The following is a 17,134-nucleotide window of genomic DNA, read 5'->3' as shown; positions in this document are numbered from 1 at the left end:
AATTATGTGTTTCTTTTTTTATTTCAGTTGTTTAGATTCATAAACTGTATTGCATGTGTTTTCTATTATTTTTAAGAATGTTTAATAATTTTTTAATTTTTCTTTTTCGGGTCCCAACTAGGCCGACTAGTCTCGCCTAGGCACCAACTAGCCTTTTAGGGTCTGGAGCAATGTTATTAAAAGCGCGCCTCAAGGTGCAAAAAGCATGCCTCGCCTCAAGGCAAGGGGCTTTGTGCCTTGAGGCGCAGGCATAAGGCGCAAAAGCCCTGAGGCGCACACCTCATACGCCAAGGCAAGGCGCGCCTCAAGGTGAGGCGTACGCGCATCACCTTGTTTTGGTAAATTTATATTTTTCATCCATTTTACATTGAAATTTGAGGATCTCAGTTGGTACTCGGGTCTAGCCCATGTATGGTATGAAAGTTCACAAACCATATCATATATTAATTGGACCCTTCGGGTCTGACCCGGATTCTTTTTTAACCTTTTATTTATCATCAAACCCAAACCGTTGACACCCCTAGGTGAAAGGTGCTTGCCTAAATCAACTTGATTGATTGAACTTGAAAGGTAAAGTTCTTGAATTATGTTTTGAGCCTGAAGTGGACCTTGTTGGGGCATTTTCACAAGAGCTCCAAACCAAACTCGTTTTTGTCCTTTTAAATCTCTTTTTTTTCTTAATTAGCCACGGAGAAACTGCTGCTATAGCTTTGACCTGAGTCATTGTCTGCAGTATAAAGATGCACGAGTGCTCTTCATCTTACCATTGAGGATAGTTTCGCATTTTCCTGTCATTGCCAAATAAAATAATTAATAGAGAAGAGTTTGTCTTTCTACGTTGTTCTATTGTAAACGAGTATCAGTTTTTTAGTATATTTAACTTTTGTTGGTTAATCTCATATATTTTTCAATTATTCCAGCTATGTAATTAGTTTTTGTTAGGCAAGGGCGACAACCCTAAACCTAAACAAATCGGGTCTGATCCATAAGAAACCGGGACCCGCGCCGGGGGGGGGGGGGGGGGGGAAAGCCCCCGGACCCCCCCCCCTTCTGTAAGGGCAAAAACTCTGAATCAGGCCCCACAACTCATCAGTTTCTTAATATATTTTAACTTTTGTTGATTAATCTCATATATTTTCCAGTTATGTAATCAGTTTTTTAGTTACTTTTATATGTTAATCTCATATTTTTTAGAATAATCTCATATATTTTAACTTTTGTTGGTTAATCTCATATATTTCCCAGTTATTTCAGTTATGTAATCAGTTTGTTAGTATATTTTAACTTTTTTTTGTTATTCTCATATATTTTCCAGTTATGTAATCAGTTTTTAGTTACTTTTATATGTTAATCTCATATTTTTTAGTACTTATTTGAGATTTTCTATTTCTTATTGATTGTTATTTAATCAATAAAGCATTTCTTTATTTATTTGTATTTTTAGATATTTTTTAAGTTTCCAAAAAACATTTTTGAGGCTTACGCTTTACGCCTCGAGGCTTATGATCACTAAAGCATTTCTTTATTTATTTGTATTTTTAGATATTTTTTAAGTTTCCAAAAAACATTTTTGAGGCTTACGCTTTACGCCTTGAGGCTTATGCCTCGCCTCGGTTTTTGGTGGAGCGCCTCGCTATGCCTCAACGCTTTTCACAACACTGGTCTAGACTCTAGAGCCTTGGTGACAACTTAGAACTTGTGAGTTGTGACTACTTGGCTCCTACCTTTTATCTCAATAAAGAATGAGACTTATGTTGCTACCATACCAGTCGTATGCATTTATAAAGTATATCAAAGTGTATTATTATCCCATTGAGCAGGATTATTTGGTTTGTGCTTATCTAAGCTATGTGGATATTCTATGCTTTTTATCATAGAGGAAGCAAGCCCATTGTGTATGATAAGGAGTTTGATACACTATGCTACAGTAACTTTTGTTCATGTTGTGCTAACATGTAGAGGAATAGTCTGATATCTAATCAACCAGAAATGCTATTATTCTTTCCTTAGATATTTTTTTTTTAGAGAACAAAAATCTCTAACCGAAGTTAAAAATGATATAAAGTGGAGGAAATACTTAAGTTTGTAGGCTTTCATCTGAAAGAGAAATTAAATTGAGTTGCATACATACCAAAGCATCAATTTTTGTGCTTGTTTGAAAATCTTCAAGGCAAATGCGACTCAAAATGCTTGAACGCTTATAAGATTTACTAGCATCCCCCTTGCTTTTAGTCAAGTCAAGTGTGAGAAGTTTTGTACAACTTGGATTTGGACAGATACACTGATCTTGCTCTTTGCAAAAATTCAGCAAGCATTCTCTGCAAAATATATGTTCACAAGAAGTAACCTGGAAACAAGAAGAGAGAACTAGCTAAGGACAAAGGATCCAATCCAATAGAAACCGAAGTAAAGAAATGAATTTGTGGTATCCCATGAGAGAAACCAAGTTCCAAATTCATGAAAACATATTTATATTGATATAAAATGTTGAAGAAGCCATCCAATTAGTAACGACTCACCACGGGGTCATCTGATACAAGACCACATAAGCCACAGAAGAGTTGCACATCAGCTTTTTCATTTTGATCAGTTGATGAAGAATAGACCACAAGATAAGGATGATTAACTGCCTGAAGTGCCAAGAAGCAATATATAGTTCCTATTACAGTCAGCAACATTTGATAAAACCAAAACCACAATGCAAAATCTTCTTTTTTAACCAAGAATTGTGAGGCAAAAATCACATAATAATGTCTGTAGACAAAGCAGTAAAACTGCTAATGAAATGGCACTACTAAAAGTGATGCCTAGAAGCAGATCATTTAAGTATATGTTTGTAAGATACATGCCTTCAGGATAAAAGCGCATTGTGGGTGCATGTGCAGAAATGAGTTTTACCAAGTCGCTTTTATAGAAACATTCATACAGTAGACTGAGGAGAAAGGGATGGGTGATATCTCTGGAAGTTGAAAATAAAGCGAGATGCCGATCTATCAATATTCTTCAAAATTAAGATTAACAGGTTTGATATGGGTAGATATCATATGGATTTATTCCTGGAATCAGACTAGGACAAGAGGCCTACTAGATAAATACGTATCAGAAGTTTACCATATTTATTATTTCCTTTCCATAGGGAAAATGGACAAGATCTTGGTAAGGTTAAGCATGTATGCCAGGACAATATCAGGTCTCAATAGACTAAACCCTATACCCAACATTATTGACAAAGACAGTATCATAGCTTCTCATTTATATTCTTTAGTAATCACCGGGGCAGCCTTGTAATACTTGCTATTTGTATCTGTTTAGTTCTCAATGTTATATGTTGCATAGTTTGTTTCAATTTTATTTAGGCTCTGTTTGGGAGCCAGTGTTGCAGAGGAGACAGGAGGGGTGATGGGAGTGGAGGAGAGAATGGGTGATGAGGCCGGAGTTGTTCCACATCCATGTCAGGATGTAGATGAAAGTGTCATCTCCATTCATACCTCCACTCTCATCACCACCCACAAGTCCCAAATTTGGGCTTCCAAAGAGCAGCGGTGGTAGGTCGGGTAGGTGGGATTCACTGAATCCCCATGTCCCTGTTAAAATATAGTTTGTGTATGGATCTGGATCCAGATCCATACGCATGTTAAATGAAACACATGCACAATACAGCTTCATTAATGACATTCTTGTAATATCTCTGATATTAAAAGGCTCATTGTATATCAGTTTCTTTTTATAAAGCTTAGGGTTTGGAGGTCGAGCTCGTGTGCCGCCCCAGCCAATTGTGCATCTCCTCCTCTCTCTCTCTACTTTCCTGTGCAAGCTGAACCACACATACATCCATACGAAATCTCATATGGTATCAGAGCTTGGGGTTGCGGAATCCTATCAGAGGCGTGTTCAGCGAGATCTGAAGAAACAGGTTTTGGTTTATCCTTCTTCCTTTTTATTCTCCTCTCCGAACCCTTCTATGCAACTCGTTCTTTCTGCTAGTTCTCGTTCATCATCTGTCTATCTTCTTAACATGATACCAATCCCATCTTCGTCTCGGTCCCAGAACTAAACAGGTTCGTCTGCTACATCAACGATTGTCAGCCACATCAACGACTGTAGCCATCAACGACTGTCAGTCATCGTTTCTTGATTCTCGTTCATCCACTCTTAACGTCTGTCACTCTTTCCTACTTTTGTCAACGACTGCAGCCACATTGCAGTCATCATTTCTAAGTGTTCTCCTCTCTGATTGCAGCTTGTTTGATTCATTTTGTATTGTAGTCTCAAAGAGATTGCAAACAATCTCTTTGATTCCAGAAATTTTTCCTTTCCCTTATTGCTATTTTAGTGTTCCCTGTGCAACGCCTATAGGCAGATTATAACAGTTTACAATCTCGATTCTGAATCTACAAAAAAAAAGAATTATTTCAAGATATTGGTAGCACAGGTACATGCCTTGTTGAAGTTCTCCTGATTGATTAAGTGATCTCAAACCTGTTTGTTTTTTTCCATTCGTTTTGTTTGCTTATTCATTGTCCCATTGATATGGATTACTCCTCGTCATCCGGTCCCTCTGCAAATTTCTTGAGTCAACTCGTTACAGAAAAACTTACTCATTCTAATTTTTTGACCTGGAAGAGGCAAATCCTTCCTTTTATACGGAGTCAGGATCTCGATGAACATCTGGATGTTTTAGTTCCTATACCACCACGGCTTATTTTGCAGGAAACCAAGGATGAGAAGGGTGACACAATTACCATTTCTATTAAGAATCCAAAGTATATAGCTTGGAGGAAGCGGGATCAGTCTTTGATTGCTTATATTACGTCAACACTCTCTCAAGAAGTGTTGGTTACTCTTTCAGATGATCGCACTACGGCGGATCTGTGGAGTAAGTTGTCTCAGACATACTCTCAGATATCAGAAGCCCGAGTTATGTACTTAAAAAATGAATTTCAAAGTTTGAAGAAAGGCTCCATGACAGTCATGGAATACATAGGCCGCTTGAAGAGTATTACTTACCAATTGGCAGTTATTGGAAGTGCTATTGCAGATAAAGATAAGGTTCAACAACTTCTCAATGGATTGGGTCCTGATTTTGACATGTTTACCACAACTTTATCACGCCTTCCTCACTTGCCCACCTTTGACAACCTTCAAGCGAAACTTCTCCAGCATGAGATGATTATGAAACAAAGGGCAGAAGAAAATGAATCAGCTCGTCCTCATTCAGTTTTGGCCATAGACACTTCTGTAGGTTTTGGACGAGGGAATGGAGGGCATCAAGGAGGCAGAGGCCTCGGACGTTTTGAGCAGGGAGGACGTGATATCTTGCCTACACCTAATATTTCAAGGGCTTTTAATACAGGGAATCAGAGGAAAGTGCCCACTTGTTTCTTGTGTAACAAAAGAGGACATGTGAAAGTTGATTGTTGGTTCAATCTACAGAATAGAGGAAAAATAAACAAAATTGAGAATAAATCAGCTATTACTGTGGACACGAAAGTGCCATCCACAGATATGCAACAACTTTTGTTATCAGCATTGTCACAAATGACAATCAAGCAAAATGAACAAGGTGAATGGTATGTTGATTCAGGTGCCGCCACACATGTTACAGGTAACGCGGGTAAATTATTTCACTTATTGCCTTATTTTGATAAAGGTAGTATAGTTACGGGAGATGGAACTTATCACTCCATTAGTCATATTGGCAGTGCACATATCCCTATGTCAAAGTCCTTACTTCACTTGTCCAATGTCCTTCTTGCTCATAATATTAAAAAGAACATTGTTTTTGTAGCTAAACTTGTTGACGATATGAATTCTTCTGTCGAATTTACTCCATCTTCTGTTTATGTTAAGGATCTACGAACGAAGGAGACGTTCGCTAAGGGGGAGCGACAAGGAAACATGTACGTCTTCAAGGAGATTCCTTCAGTGTCTTCGCCTTCAGTCTCAGTCCTCCAGTTGAAGTCGTCCAAGCATTCTTCAGTGTCTTCGCCTTTAGAGTCTTTGTTTTTCCCTTCATTGGAAGTTTTTAATTCATCTCATTGTAATAAGCCAAATATTTGGCATAGTCGTTTGGGACATTCTAGTCGGGGTTTCGTTGAAAATCTTGTATCTGATGGTCGCCTTCCAGAGTCTAGTTTATGTTCATTTTTTTATAATAATAATAAATGTTCTTCATGTGAACTGTCCAAAAGCCATGTTCTTTCTTTTCATATTATAAATAAAAGAACTTCAAAGCCATTTGAGATTATTTGTTCCGATGTTTGGGGACCCGCACCTATTCCTTCTCTTTCTGGCAATCGTTACTATGTTGTCTTTATTGATTCTTATTCTAGTTATACTTGGATATATTTCTTAAAACACAAGCATGAAGTTTTTCAAATATTTCGGGAATTTCATTCGATGGTCAAAACAAAGTTTGCTTGTGATATTGTGCATTTACAATGTGATGGTGGAGGAGAGCATTCATCGAACGAGTTTATTGCCTTTCTTCGGGATAAAGGAATAAGTCGACAGGTTTCTTGCCCTCATACTCCTCAACAAAATGGGGTTGCGGAGAGGAAACACAAGCATATTGTCGAGAGCGCGATGAGCATGTTATATGATAGCAATGTGCTTGTTAGTCTCTGGACAGAAGTTTTTCACACATCTGTTCATATCATAAATCGTCTTCCTATGACACTTTTGGATCAGAAATCTCCCTATTATATTTTATTTGGGCAACATCCCTCTTACGATGAGCTGCGTGTTTTTGGTTGTGTATGTTATGTACATATTGATTCATCTCTGCGAAATAAGTTTCAGGACAAGGCTGTCAAGTGCAGATTTGTTGGGTATGCGGATGAATACAAAGGTTATCGATGCTATGACCCTACTACAAAACGTATTAGGACCTCCAGAAATGTTTTTGACGAACGAAATTTTCAGGTCAATGACTCTGCAGCGTTGCCATCCCGAGAATTAGAGGTATATGATCCATGGATGAGCACAGATCTTTTTGTCAATACAGAAGAAACATGTCAGACAAATTGTCCTTCCTTCGGCTTGAGTAGGGAGTTGAATGACTCACAGATGCATGTTGAATTATCTTCAGTTGAGCCACCCCCCGTAGAACGCTTCTCTGGACAGATATACACTAGACGGGACAAAAATACAGAGCCGAAGAATGTAGAAAGCATCGCCAATGATCCGGCTCAAAGGCCGTCACGCATTAAGCATCCAATTCAACGATAGGTGAGTTATGAGACCCTTTCCCTTGATTTCCAGTTGTTTATGTCTCAGCTCACAAAACAGGATGAACCCACTTGTTTTAAACAAGCTCTTCAATCCCGTTATTGGACTGAAGCTATGAATGAAGAAATGGAAGCTCTTCATAAATGCCAAACTTGGGAAATAGTTCCTCGGCCAGAAGGAAAGAATGTAGTTGGCTCAAAATGGGTTTATAAAACAAAGTATAAGCCTGAAGGAAGTATTTACAGATATAAGGTGCGACTTGTTGCTCGAGGATTCACACAACAATATGGTGAAGACTACGATGAAACTTTTAGTCCAGTAGTCAAAATGGGTACTATTCGTGTCATCATATCCCTAGCAGTCGATCGAGGATGGAGCCTTAGCCAGATGGATGTTAAAAATGCATTTTTGCATGGAACTTTAAAGGAAGAAGTGTATATGGAGACACCTCCTGGTTATGTCGAGAAGGATCCTACTGCTTGGGTGTGCAAACTAAGGAAATCTCTGTATGGGTTGAAACAGGCGTCTCGTTCTTGGTTTGAAAGTTTCTCTATACAAATTCAGAGTTATGGTTTTAGAAGATGCTCTCTGGATCACTCACTCTTTATTTACCAAAAGGCAAACATTGTTATACTTCTTATATATGTTGATGACACTGGGAGCTCAGATAATCATGTGCAAGACGTGAAGCAGTTTTTAATGAAAACTTTCAAGATGAAAGATTTAGGGGAGTTGAGGTACTTTCTTGGTGTGGAAGTTGACAGACAACAAGACAGCCGAGATGACGAATTGCAAACCAGTCAGCACTCCTAGTGTATTACATCAAAGGCTGAGCTCTGAAGATGATCATCTTTGTGTCAACCCTACAACGTATAGAAGTCTCGTGGGGATGTTACAGTACTTGACTTTTACCAGACCTGATATAGTTTATGCTGTCAATCAGGTATCTCAGTTTATGCATGCTCCAACGGAGGGTCATATGGAAGCTGTGAAGCGCATTCTACGCTATTTAAAATGAACTATAGGAGACGGACTTGTTTATCGCAAGAACGATAATCTGCATAGAGGACATGAACTCATCACTTATACAGACACAGATTGGGCAGGGGATCCAGATGAGAGACGATCTGTCTCTGGATATTGTGTATATATTGGACACAATTTAGTGTCCTGGAGCAGCAGAAAACAAAAGGCAGTGGCACGATCGAGTACAGAGGCTGAATACAGATCGATGGTTGCAGGCACGACAAAAGCTACATGGATTAGACACTTATTGAGTGATCTTGGGGAGACAATTATTCGATCATTTCTTCTATGATGCATAGCAGGTCCGGAACGTCCCCGACGTCACAGACACAACAGCAAATGAACAACGATTTGGGTCCCATCCGGGTCCTAGACTGAACCCGAGACCCGGATCCACCAGCAGCTATAAAAATCCGGTCTTAGGGTTGCGTGGAGGGGGCCGAAAAGTTTTCAGCAACCGTATTTTTTTTTACTGCGTTCCTTTTTCTCTGTCACGTTCTGCAGCAGCCCTTACTTTTCTTTGTTTATTTACTTTGTGATTTTCTTTGTCACGTTCAGCCTTTTACAACAGTTTTTGGATAGCTACATTAATGTTCTTTGTCTTGTTGCAACAGCCTTTACTGTCATTCCTTCTTTTTTCTTTACTTGGGTTTGGAGGTTGATTATTATATTCTTTTCAGCTTTGATTCAGCAGCAGCCTTTCTTATTTTTTTTTATTTTATCTTTTGCTAAGCTTTTCATTCCAGCCAGTTCGTTCCTTATTATTCTTTTATTTTGCTCGTTTTTGTTTTTCGTTAAGCCTTGTAACCCCTTACCGAGTTCATATTAAACCTTTGATCGGATTGATTCATTTGTTGCCCTGCGTCATATTTTCATTGAGTATCTTGATGTTGCACGACTGTTTGTGCCTTGGAGAATTGGCATAACGTCAGCACCTTAGCCGACCACTGTTGATTCCTCCGCCTCGGCAAAGAGCATTAATGTGGCACCCATCAACGTGACAACTTCAAATCCCTCACCGCATCCACGAGTTCATCGTCAGTCCCCTGTGTGAAGGTGACGATTCCCATCTCGCTACATCGATAAGTCTCAGTCTCTCCCACTGCATCATTCTATGTGACAATCAAAGCGCAATAAACATTGCATCTAATCATATCCAACATAGCAAAACGAAGCACATTGAGATTGATCAACATTTTATACGACATAAAGTCGAGATGAAGGAGATAGAACTACGTCATGTTCGAACAGAAGATCAAGTGGCAGACCTGTTTACCAAGGGGTTAACAGGATGTCAATTTTGGCTATTGAAGAGCAAGTTGTACATGCTCCAAAATCACGTACAACTTGAGGGAAGGTGTTAAAATATAGTTTGTGTATGGATCTGGATCCATACGCATGTTAAATGAAACGCATGCACAATACAATTTCATTAATGGCATTCTTGTAATATCTCTGATATTAAAAGGCTCATTGTATATTTGTTTCTTTTTATAAAGCTTAGGGTTTGGAGGTCGAGCTCGTGTGCTGCCCCAGCCAATTGTGCATCTCCTCCTCTCTCTCTCTACTTTCCTGTGCAAGCTGAACCACACATACATCCATACGAAATCTCATAGTCTCCTCCCATCCCAAACAGAGCCTTGTTTCTGTTAATGCTAGTAGGGATTAGGATTCACAAATACACACAATTGAAATGTCGACTCAAAATTGCTGAACTTAAAGAAAAACAACCGACTTGTATGAGTGCATTTATGCTTTCATTCTTTGCTTTTGGATATAGGCATAATTTCTTTTATACAAATTAGTCATAGTTCAAAGATAGCTATGCGCTATATATGAGATATGCAGTCCTAGCCTTTTGCTTATACCAATGCAGATACATGTTAATATGAACTTCACATACAAATCTTACACCAAGACTGAGTACAATCTTAAGCTAAATATGGTTTATTACATTATTGATTGTAAGGTACAACTGGTATGCATTAGGGGAGTGCAATATCAACACATTGGAAGAGAACTCCCATTTGGGGACATAAGGGGAGTGGAGATCAGCTCTAGAACCAGATAACAGAGAAAGGTGGGAGCATCACAATAGAGAGTATCTGGTTACAAAGGGATGCATGCACAAACCAAGTATCGCCCAACAATATAGATGAAGGCATTCTATAATTATAAGCAAATAAAACATGAACTGAAAAAGATCAGTTTGAAAATAGTTTACTATGTGAGCCACATGCTCTTCCAATTTCTTAATGACCATTCTCACTATCCTTTCCTCGTGTATTACCTGTCGTAACCGTGTAAGTAGGTCAAAGATATGAGCAAAATTGTTCATCAAGGTTCCCTTTGCAATATATCTGCAAGCCACAACCGGAAGCTTAAACAAATGATAAGTACTTGTTGATAGACTTTGAATAAAATATCAGAAAACAAATGAAAGTATCAGAAATGAAATTACGAGACAAAAATCAGGAAGATTGAGCAAAAACATACTACAGAATATGAAAAAGAAAATGGTCCCAAAATCAAAAGAAACTAGAAGACCAAATATTCTATGGGAAGCCAGTCTCGTAAAAATGATATATTAAAACATGTAGTCGTATGAAATTTAATTAGGGATGTCAATGGGCCGGATGTGCAATGAAATATGGCAAATACAAACAAATGCCTCTTATGAGCAAATACAACATACACAAATGGAGACCACTTATGGGCCAAGATATAATCACATATATAATGCAACTTATGGGCAAGAGAGACAAGATAAAAATACATAGAATCTATTGAGAGAGTGCTTGAGAACAAGCATAAAAGAACAAGAAGGGGTTCACCACTATTTATACACAATAAGTTAATATGCAGTCTCAATGGAGTTGTTGGACTGTTATAAATATAGTTGTTATATGTATCGTACTATACGATATGATACATATTGTTATTTTTGGGGTTTACGATACAATACACACTTGTATCCCAATACGAGTGTGTATCGTGTAATGTGTTAAAATGTAACATATAAATATATAAAATATTATATTTATTATATTTATTATTATATAGATTTGTTTTTTATATTTTATGTTATCTTTATTTATATTTTTTGTATCTAGTTCAATAGGAACTAGATACCCTTTTTCAGTAGTCAAGTTCCAGTTGGAACTTGACTGAGATATAGCTGTTGGACTCTAGTCCAACAACTATAATAAGAGCCAAGGTTGATAAATGTGATGAGGCGAAGCGAGGCGTTGAGCCTGCGCTTCGCCTCTGAGGCGTACGCCTCTCACAACTGGTATGGAAGCGAAGCGATGGGAGGGGAGGCAGTAAGAGAAGGACCATGCGCCCAGTTGGTACGGAAGCGAGGGGGGGCCGCGTCCGAAACCAGCTATGCCGGCCGTCCGGTGGTCGGAGAAGACTGAGCAGCCAATGGCGAAGTTCGCCACCGGGGGCTTCCCCGGCAGCGACAGCGTATCGGAGAGGAGGAGGCCGCCGCCGGTGATGCCGGAGCTGGACAGGAGGATGTACGGGGGACAGGGAGCGGCGGAGGAGCAGTTGGCCGGCACGTGGCGGTGGATCCACCAGCACTTGGGGTTAGCACAGCCGACGAATCGGGCGGAGGAGGAAGACTTGGGGATGAAGGAGGGGATTCCGGAGGTTGATGAGGGGCAATTTGCGCATCACAGCAACGCCTCAGTACCTTGAGTGTGTGCCTCGCCTCTGAGGCGTACGCTTCAGGTACTGAGGCGTACGCCTCTCACAACACTAATAAGAGCCGTTGGACTAGAGTCCAACGTCTCTTTCTTGGGAGAGCTCCAAATGAGCTCTCCCCACTTGTTCTTCTTTGTATAAATAGGGGTGAACCCCTTCCATGTAAATCACCCAAAATGCTTCTTAAGCATTCTCGTTATTGATAAAGATGTTTTTATTTCATTGTTATGTTTTTCGTTTATACTCTTTTATGGATTTTACTTGAAGTGTCTTTTTAGACATCCTTGTGGTGGATTCAAGTGCTTGTGTGGAAGGCCACCATTTCATTACATGGTATCAGAGCCATAGAGATCTTAGATCATAAAAAGCTTCTGCCTCATTTTTCGTGCAGCACTTGCAAAAGGTATTTCATCACCTTGTTCTTGGCTCAAGAAGGTTCGTTTGAAGAAAGAGGCTATTGAAGTAACGCTTGCTACAAAAGTTTGTATTATTCATCACTCTCTTTGCCTCTTATCTCTTCTTCTCTCTTTCTATTATTTCACTCTTGTAAAAGATGGATGATAATGATAAAATCACCATCATACCCATGAAGCTAAATGATACAAATTATGTAATGTGGGCTTCGATTACGAAGGACCACATTTGGAAAAAAGGGTTATGGGGTATAGTTGATGGTTCTGATTCAGAACCTAAACTATCTCTCACTAAAAAAGAGGGTGATAAAGAAGTTCCTCTAACGGAAGGGGAGAAGAGCAAGGCTTTAGAAATTTATGAAAAGAAATGGAAAGAGTAGAGGATAGGGCATGCAAAAATTATGTCATAGCTAATTAATAGCGTAGACATTAAGAAATGCTCTAGTCTTGCTAAGTTCGAGCATGTTGATAAGGTTTGGGAATACCTCAAAAATATGTATTTCCTTAAAGATATTGCACATGTGTGCAATTTACAAGACAAAGTTCGGACAATAACTCAAAAAGATAAAACCATTCGAGAATATTACTTTGGGAAGAATTGGTTCTTTTAGAGCCGAAATGGCATTGCCCTGAAGACATTGAGCTCCATAAAAAACAACTTGATATGGAACATTTTTATCAATTTATAAACGGTTTGAGACCAGAATTCGAGTCGACTAAATCGGCTCTTCTTCATCGAGGAAAAGTTCCTTCTATTATTGATATTATAGAGGAACTAACTATGGAGGAAAACAGAATTAGAAAGAATACTTCAAAAAACCGAAGATGATTCCGTTCTAGATGTGTCTAGACCAGAGTTATCGGAAGCTTCTTAGGTAGGTGGGAAGCTCGCTTCCCGGAAACTCGCTTCGGAAGCACGATACTCCTCGCTTCTGAAACTTCATGGGAATCTCGATTCCCCCACGCTTCTTCTATGCTTCCCACAGACATGGTCTATGCTTCCTATATGCTTTTTTCACGTTTCTTTTCATGTTTTTCATGCATTTCTCTCACGCTTTCACTCACTTTCCATGTACTTTCTTTAAATTAGTAACTATCATTGTTAGATTTTAACAAAAATTTAACTCTTTTACTGAAAAATCATGAAATATAAGAATGATCAATTTTATTTTAGTTTTTATTTGTTTCTTGTTCGATTCCTATTCATTTACCATATTGCTTCATTTTTTTTAATATTTTGCTTTTAAATTGATATTTCGCTTCCTGATTTCTATAAATTTTAAAATGCTTCGCTTCTCGCTTTTGCTTCTCGTATCGTTTTCTGCTTCCGCTTCCTAGTTTAGCAACCTTGGTCTAGACAGGGTAATCATATACGTTCTCACAAGCCTCCTCATTTAAAAAGACAGAATAATGATTATGAAAAGAAAAAAGCCATTTGCCACCATTATCATGAACCAAGGCACTATAGGCCTCAGTGTCCTAAACTAAAAGAGCTCAGAGAAAAAAGAGTTGCGACTGCTGGATCCGAACTCAAAGATCAAGATGCACCGGTTTCTATAGCTCAATTAATGGAGATTCTCCAACCTCTTATCAAAGGATCTTCCTCCTCATCAGAAGCCTCAACTAGAGCAGCGGTTTTATCCTTCTCTAATCTAGGTAACTTTCATTGGCTTCTTGACTCTGGTGCTTCTTTTCATATGACCCCAAATGACAATAGTCTATCTGAATATTTTAAAAATAAATCAAGTGCGTCAAAAGTTTTTACAGCTGATGGAACCTCCCTTGAAAAAAAAGGAATAGGAAATTTTGAAAGAGTCCATAAAACTAAGAAATTTTTTATGCCAGACGTCAGATTTATTCATAAGCTAAATTTAAATCTTTTATCTGTTTCTCAAATCTCTGATTATGAACGTAATGTCTCATTTTTTTCTCGTGGTTGTTGGATACAGGATCGCCAATCAGGCAAGCTGATTGGGGAAGGCCATAGAGAAGGACTCCATTACATGGATTTTTTGGAATTGCCTAAGAATGCTTTTTGTTATAATATTCAGAAAATTGAGTTGGATTTATGGCACAAAAGACTTGGTCATTCTCATATAGCCAAGATCCAATATTTTCCAAGTCTAGAAAAATTTTGTAATTTTGAGAATTTCATTTGTAAAGATTGTATTCTTGGCAAAATGAAAAAGTTACAATTTCATGATAGAACCTTTATTTCTTCTAGACCACTTGAACTTGTACATTCGGATGTTTGGGGTCCTGCACCAATTATTTCAAAAGGAGGATTTGCATACTATGTTTTGTCGATGATTTTTTTAGACATACTTGGATTTATTTTCTTAAACATAAATCTGAAGTCTTTTCATACTTTTAAACATTTCATAATATGGTTAAAAACAAGTTTCAAAATTATATTTCCATTTTTCGCACAGATTCAGGGGGGAGAATTTATGTCCAAAGAATTCAAAAATTATCTCAATTTAAAAGGCATTACACACCAAAGGTCGTGTCCATATACACCACAACAAAATGGACTAGCTGAACGTAAACATCGACACATTATGAATCATTTACTATGGCACGCATACTGTTAACCTTTACTCTTCCTTCTCCTCTCAGCCTGTTCTCTTCCTACTTCCCTCTTGCTCTTTATCTATTTGCCTAATCTTGTTATTTCACCTCATTCTTCTTGTTTCTATCAAGATTTTCTCTTTTCTTCTTTTATCTCTTTACAACTCCCAAACTTTCTTTCCCCTTTTTCCTCTCTTGAGATCTGCCTTAAACATAGTGCCTACAGTCTTTGTTTGTCAACTACAAGGAACAGAAAAGAAAAGAAGAACTCATGACAGACATGCCTGGTTGATAGATAATCTGGGTCAATCAATCTGGTTCGGTATCTGCCTCATGAACCAAAAGAAGACATAGAGAGCTTCAATGATTCTTGTGGATGATCAACTGTGCTCCAAGCATACAGAATTTGTGGCCACTAAACATTCCAGTATCAATTTTATCCTAATATCCAGCTCTGTCCAATTCACCAGGGAAAATTCCAATTCCCATATAAGCCTTGATGGTTAAGTTGTCAATAGAAAGCTATTGTGAAAGTAAATCAGTTTATATCACAATTCACAACACAGAAGAAAACTGATCAATTCTATTGCTCAGATTGAAGAATATCTTGACTTCATGGAGATGTTTCCATCTTCCAACACATTATTTGCCTGAATTTAAAGAAGTTTTCTTTCAATTTGTCAAATTTCATGGGTTTAATAAATCTTGAGGGACGAACACGGTATTGAATGTGGTGGTTGTTTCCATCCTGATGGCTTGCTCATCTGTAGAAATTTCTATAAAGGCTTTAATGTTAGATTAACTCAGGAATACAGCACCATGTTGTAAAGTTGTGCTCAGGAGAACTCAATGCCTTATTAACCATTATGGAAGCTAACATCAATATAAAGGCTTTAAAGTTAGATTAACCAATATTTGTATTGTTGTGCTTGTGTGTAGTATTGATGATTCGTGCTAAGGAAATTTCTAGTGTATTAAAGGACTATAGCATCATAATGATAAACAATTAATAACTCACGTGTTAAATTGTGACTGGCTTTGGGTATACAATGCTTCATAAAAATCCTCCTCCCTGATGTCCATATAATCCCGCCTCAGAGTTACCTAGAAAAAGAGAGAGTCCATATGGAATCTTATAAAATATCATAACATGTGCAATGCATAGTCACAACAGCTAACAAGCAACTGGCTTGTCAGCTAATTTGTCTCCACAATTGGTATTATAGGGATGTTCAAGCACTAGGGCCCTCACCAGGTTAGGCCTTATGTAATACTGTCTCAATAGGACCCATGCTCTATGTCACACAGATACTGCAATTTGGCTTGGTGCCATATCTCCTTACGTACCATTTATATTGAAAATGTCATAAAAATGGCTCCATGTAACATAACCCATGCCATTAATCATCGATCTGAAGTTCTGAACCAATAGGCTTATTAGGTAAGTGAAAGTATGGCCCATCACTAGTAGGATCCAGCCCGATTTGCATATTACTATAGCTTCCAATAATTTTGCATAAATTTAGCTAACATAGGTGCTTACTCAAAAAGGTGCTTTGTTGTAACCAGCTAGAACCAAACTACCTGGATTCAAATATTATATAGTTGATACAACCCTGGTTTCAACATGATAAGTATCAATCAAGGTCAAACTAGACCTTGGCGAATTCAGGCCATGTAGAATCTGAGACTTTGATAGCCCTACATAACATGACAGGTCAAAGGCTGCAACATGAACAAAATTGACACCCTAAATATTATTTTCATTAGCCTCAATCAAGTAGACATGAACTTGCTTACCCAAGATACATACTAATTTTAATGGCTTTGTTTAGATAGCCACATTATCAAATCATGTCACAAGTACATCACCTGAGCTGAGGACAAGTGTTGCTAGGTTAAGTCTCAAGAAGACTTGGAAGATAAACCGGACTCAAGCACCAGCAATGTCAAAAACTGATACACATCAACTAACAGACTTGGTGATCCAAAACTACACTTTGATGCAGCAAACTTACCGTTCTTGGTGGCAGAACAAGATCAGCAGCTCTTCCTTTCTTAGTTCGTCTAAGCACCAAGCTTTTGAGAACTTTGTGCTTTAATAAGATCATGGCTTTCCTACCATCATCCCTATACCCACAACGTTGTATAGGTTTTGCCACACACTACTTGAGGAAAAGTTGCAA

At 38.2% G+C, this 17,134-nt stretch overlaps 1 protein-coding gene across 1 annotated transcript in view; it reads right to left on the bottom strand.

The window, feature by feature from the left end:
* The window catches only part of LOC149822831 (Helicase protein with RING/U-box domain-containing protein), a 28,408-nt gene that overhangs the window by 5,620 nt on the left and 5,654 nt on the right, over positions 1–17,134 (bottom strand). Inside the window, exons 7-11 of the mRNA XM_089980081.1 lie at positions 16,967–17,113; positions 15,967–16,052; positions 10,547–10,616; positions 2,520–2,630; positions 2,132–2,347 (exon numbers count right to left, since the gene is read on the bottom strand). Coding sequence (XP_089836207.1) covers positions 2,132–2,347; positions 2,520–2,630; positions 10,547–10,616; positions 15,967–16,052; positions 16,967–17,113 — 630 coding nt within the window. The remainder of the gene's footprint in view (positions 1–2,131; positions 2,348–2,519; positions 2,631–10,546; positions 10,617–15,966; positions 16,053–16,966; positions 17,114–17,134) is intronic.

This window comes from Nuphar pumila, chromosome 11 (assembly GCF_984573655.1).
Source record: "Nuphar pumila chromosome 11, dmNupPumi1.hap1.1, whole genome shotgun sequence".
Lineage (NCBI taxonomy): Eukaryota > Viridiplantae > Streptophyta > Magnoliopsida > Nymphaeales > Nymphaeaceae > Nuphar > Nuphar pumila.
The sequence above is the reverse complement of the archived record's forward strand: the minus strand, read 5'-3'. Positions and strand labels throughout refer to the sequence as shown.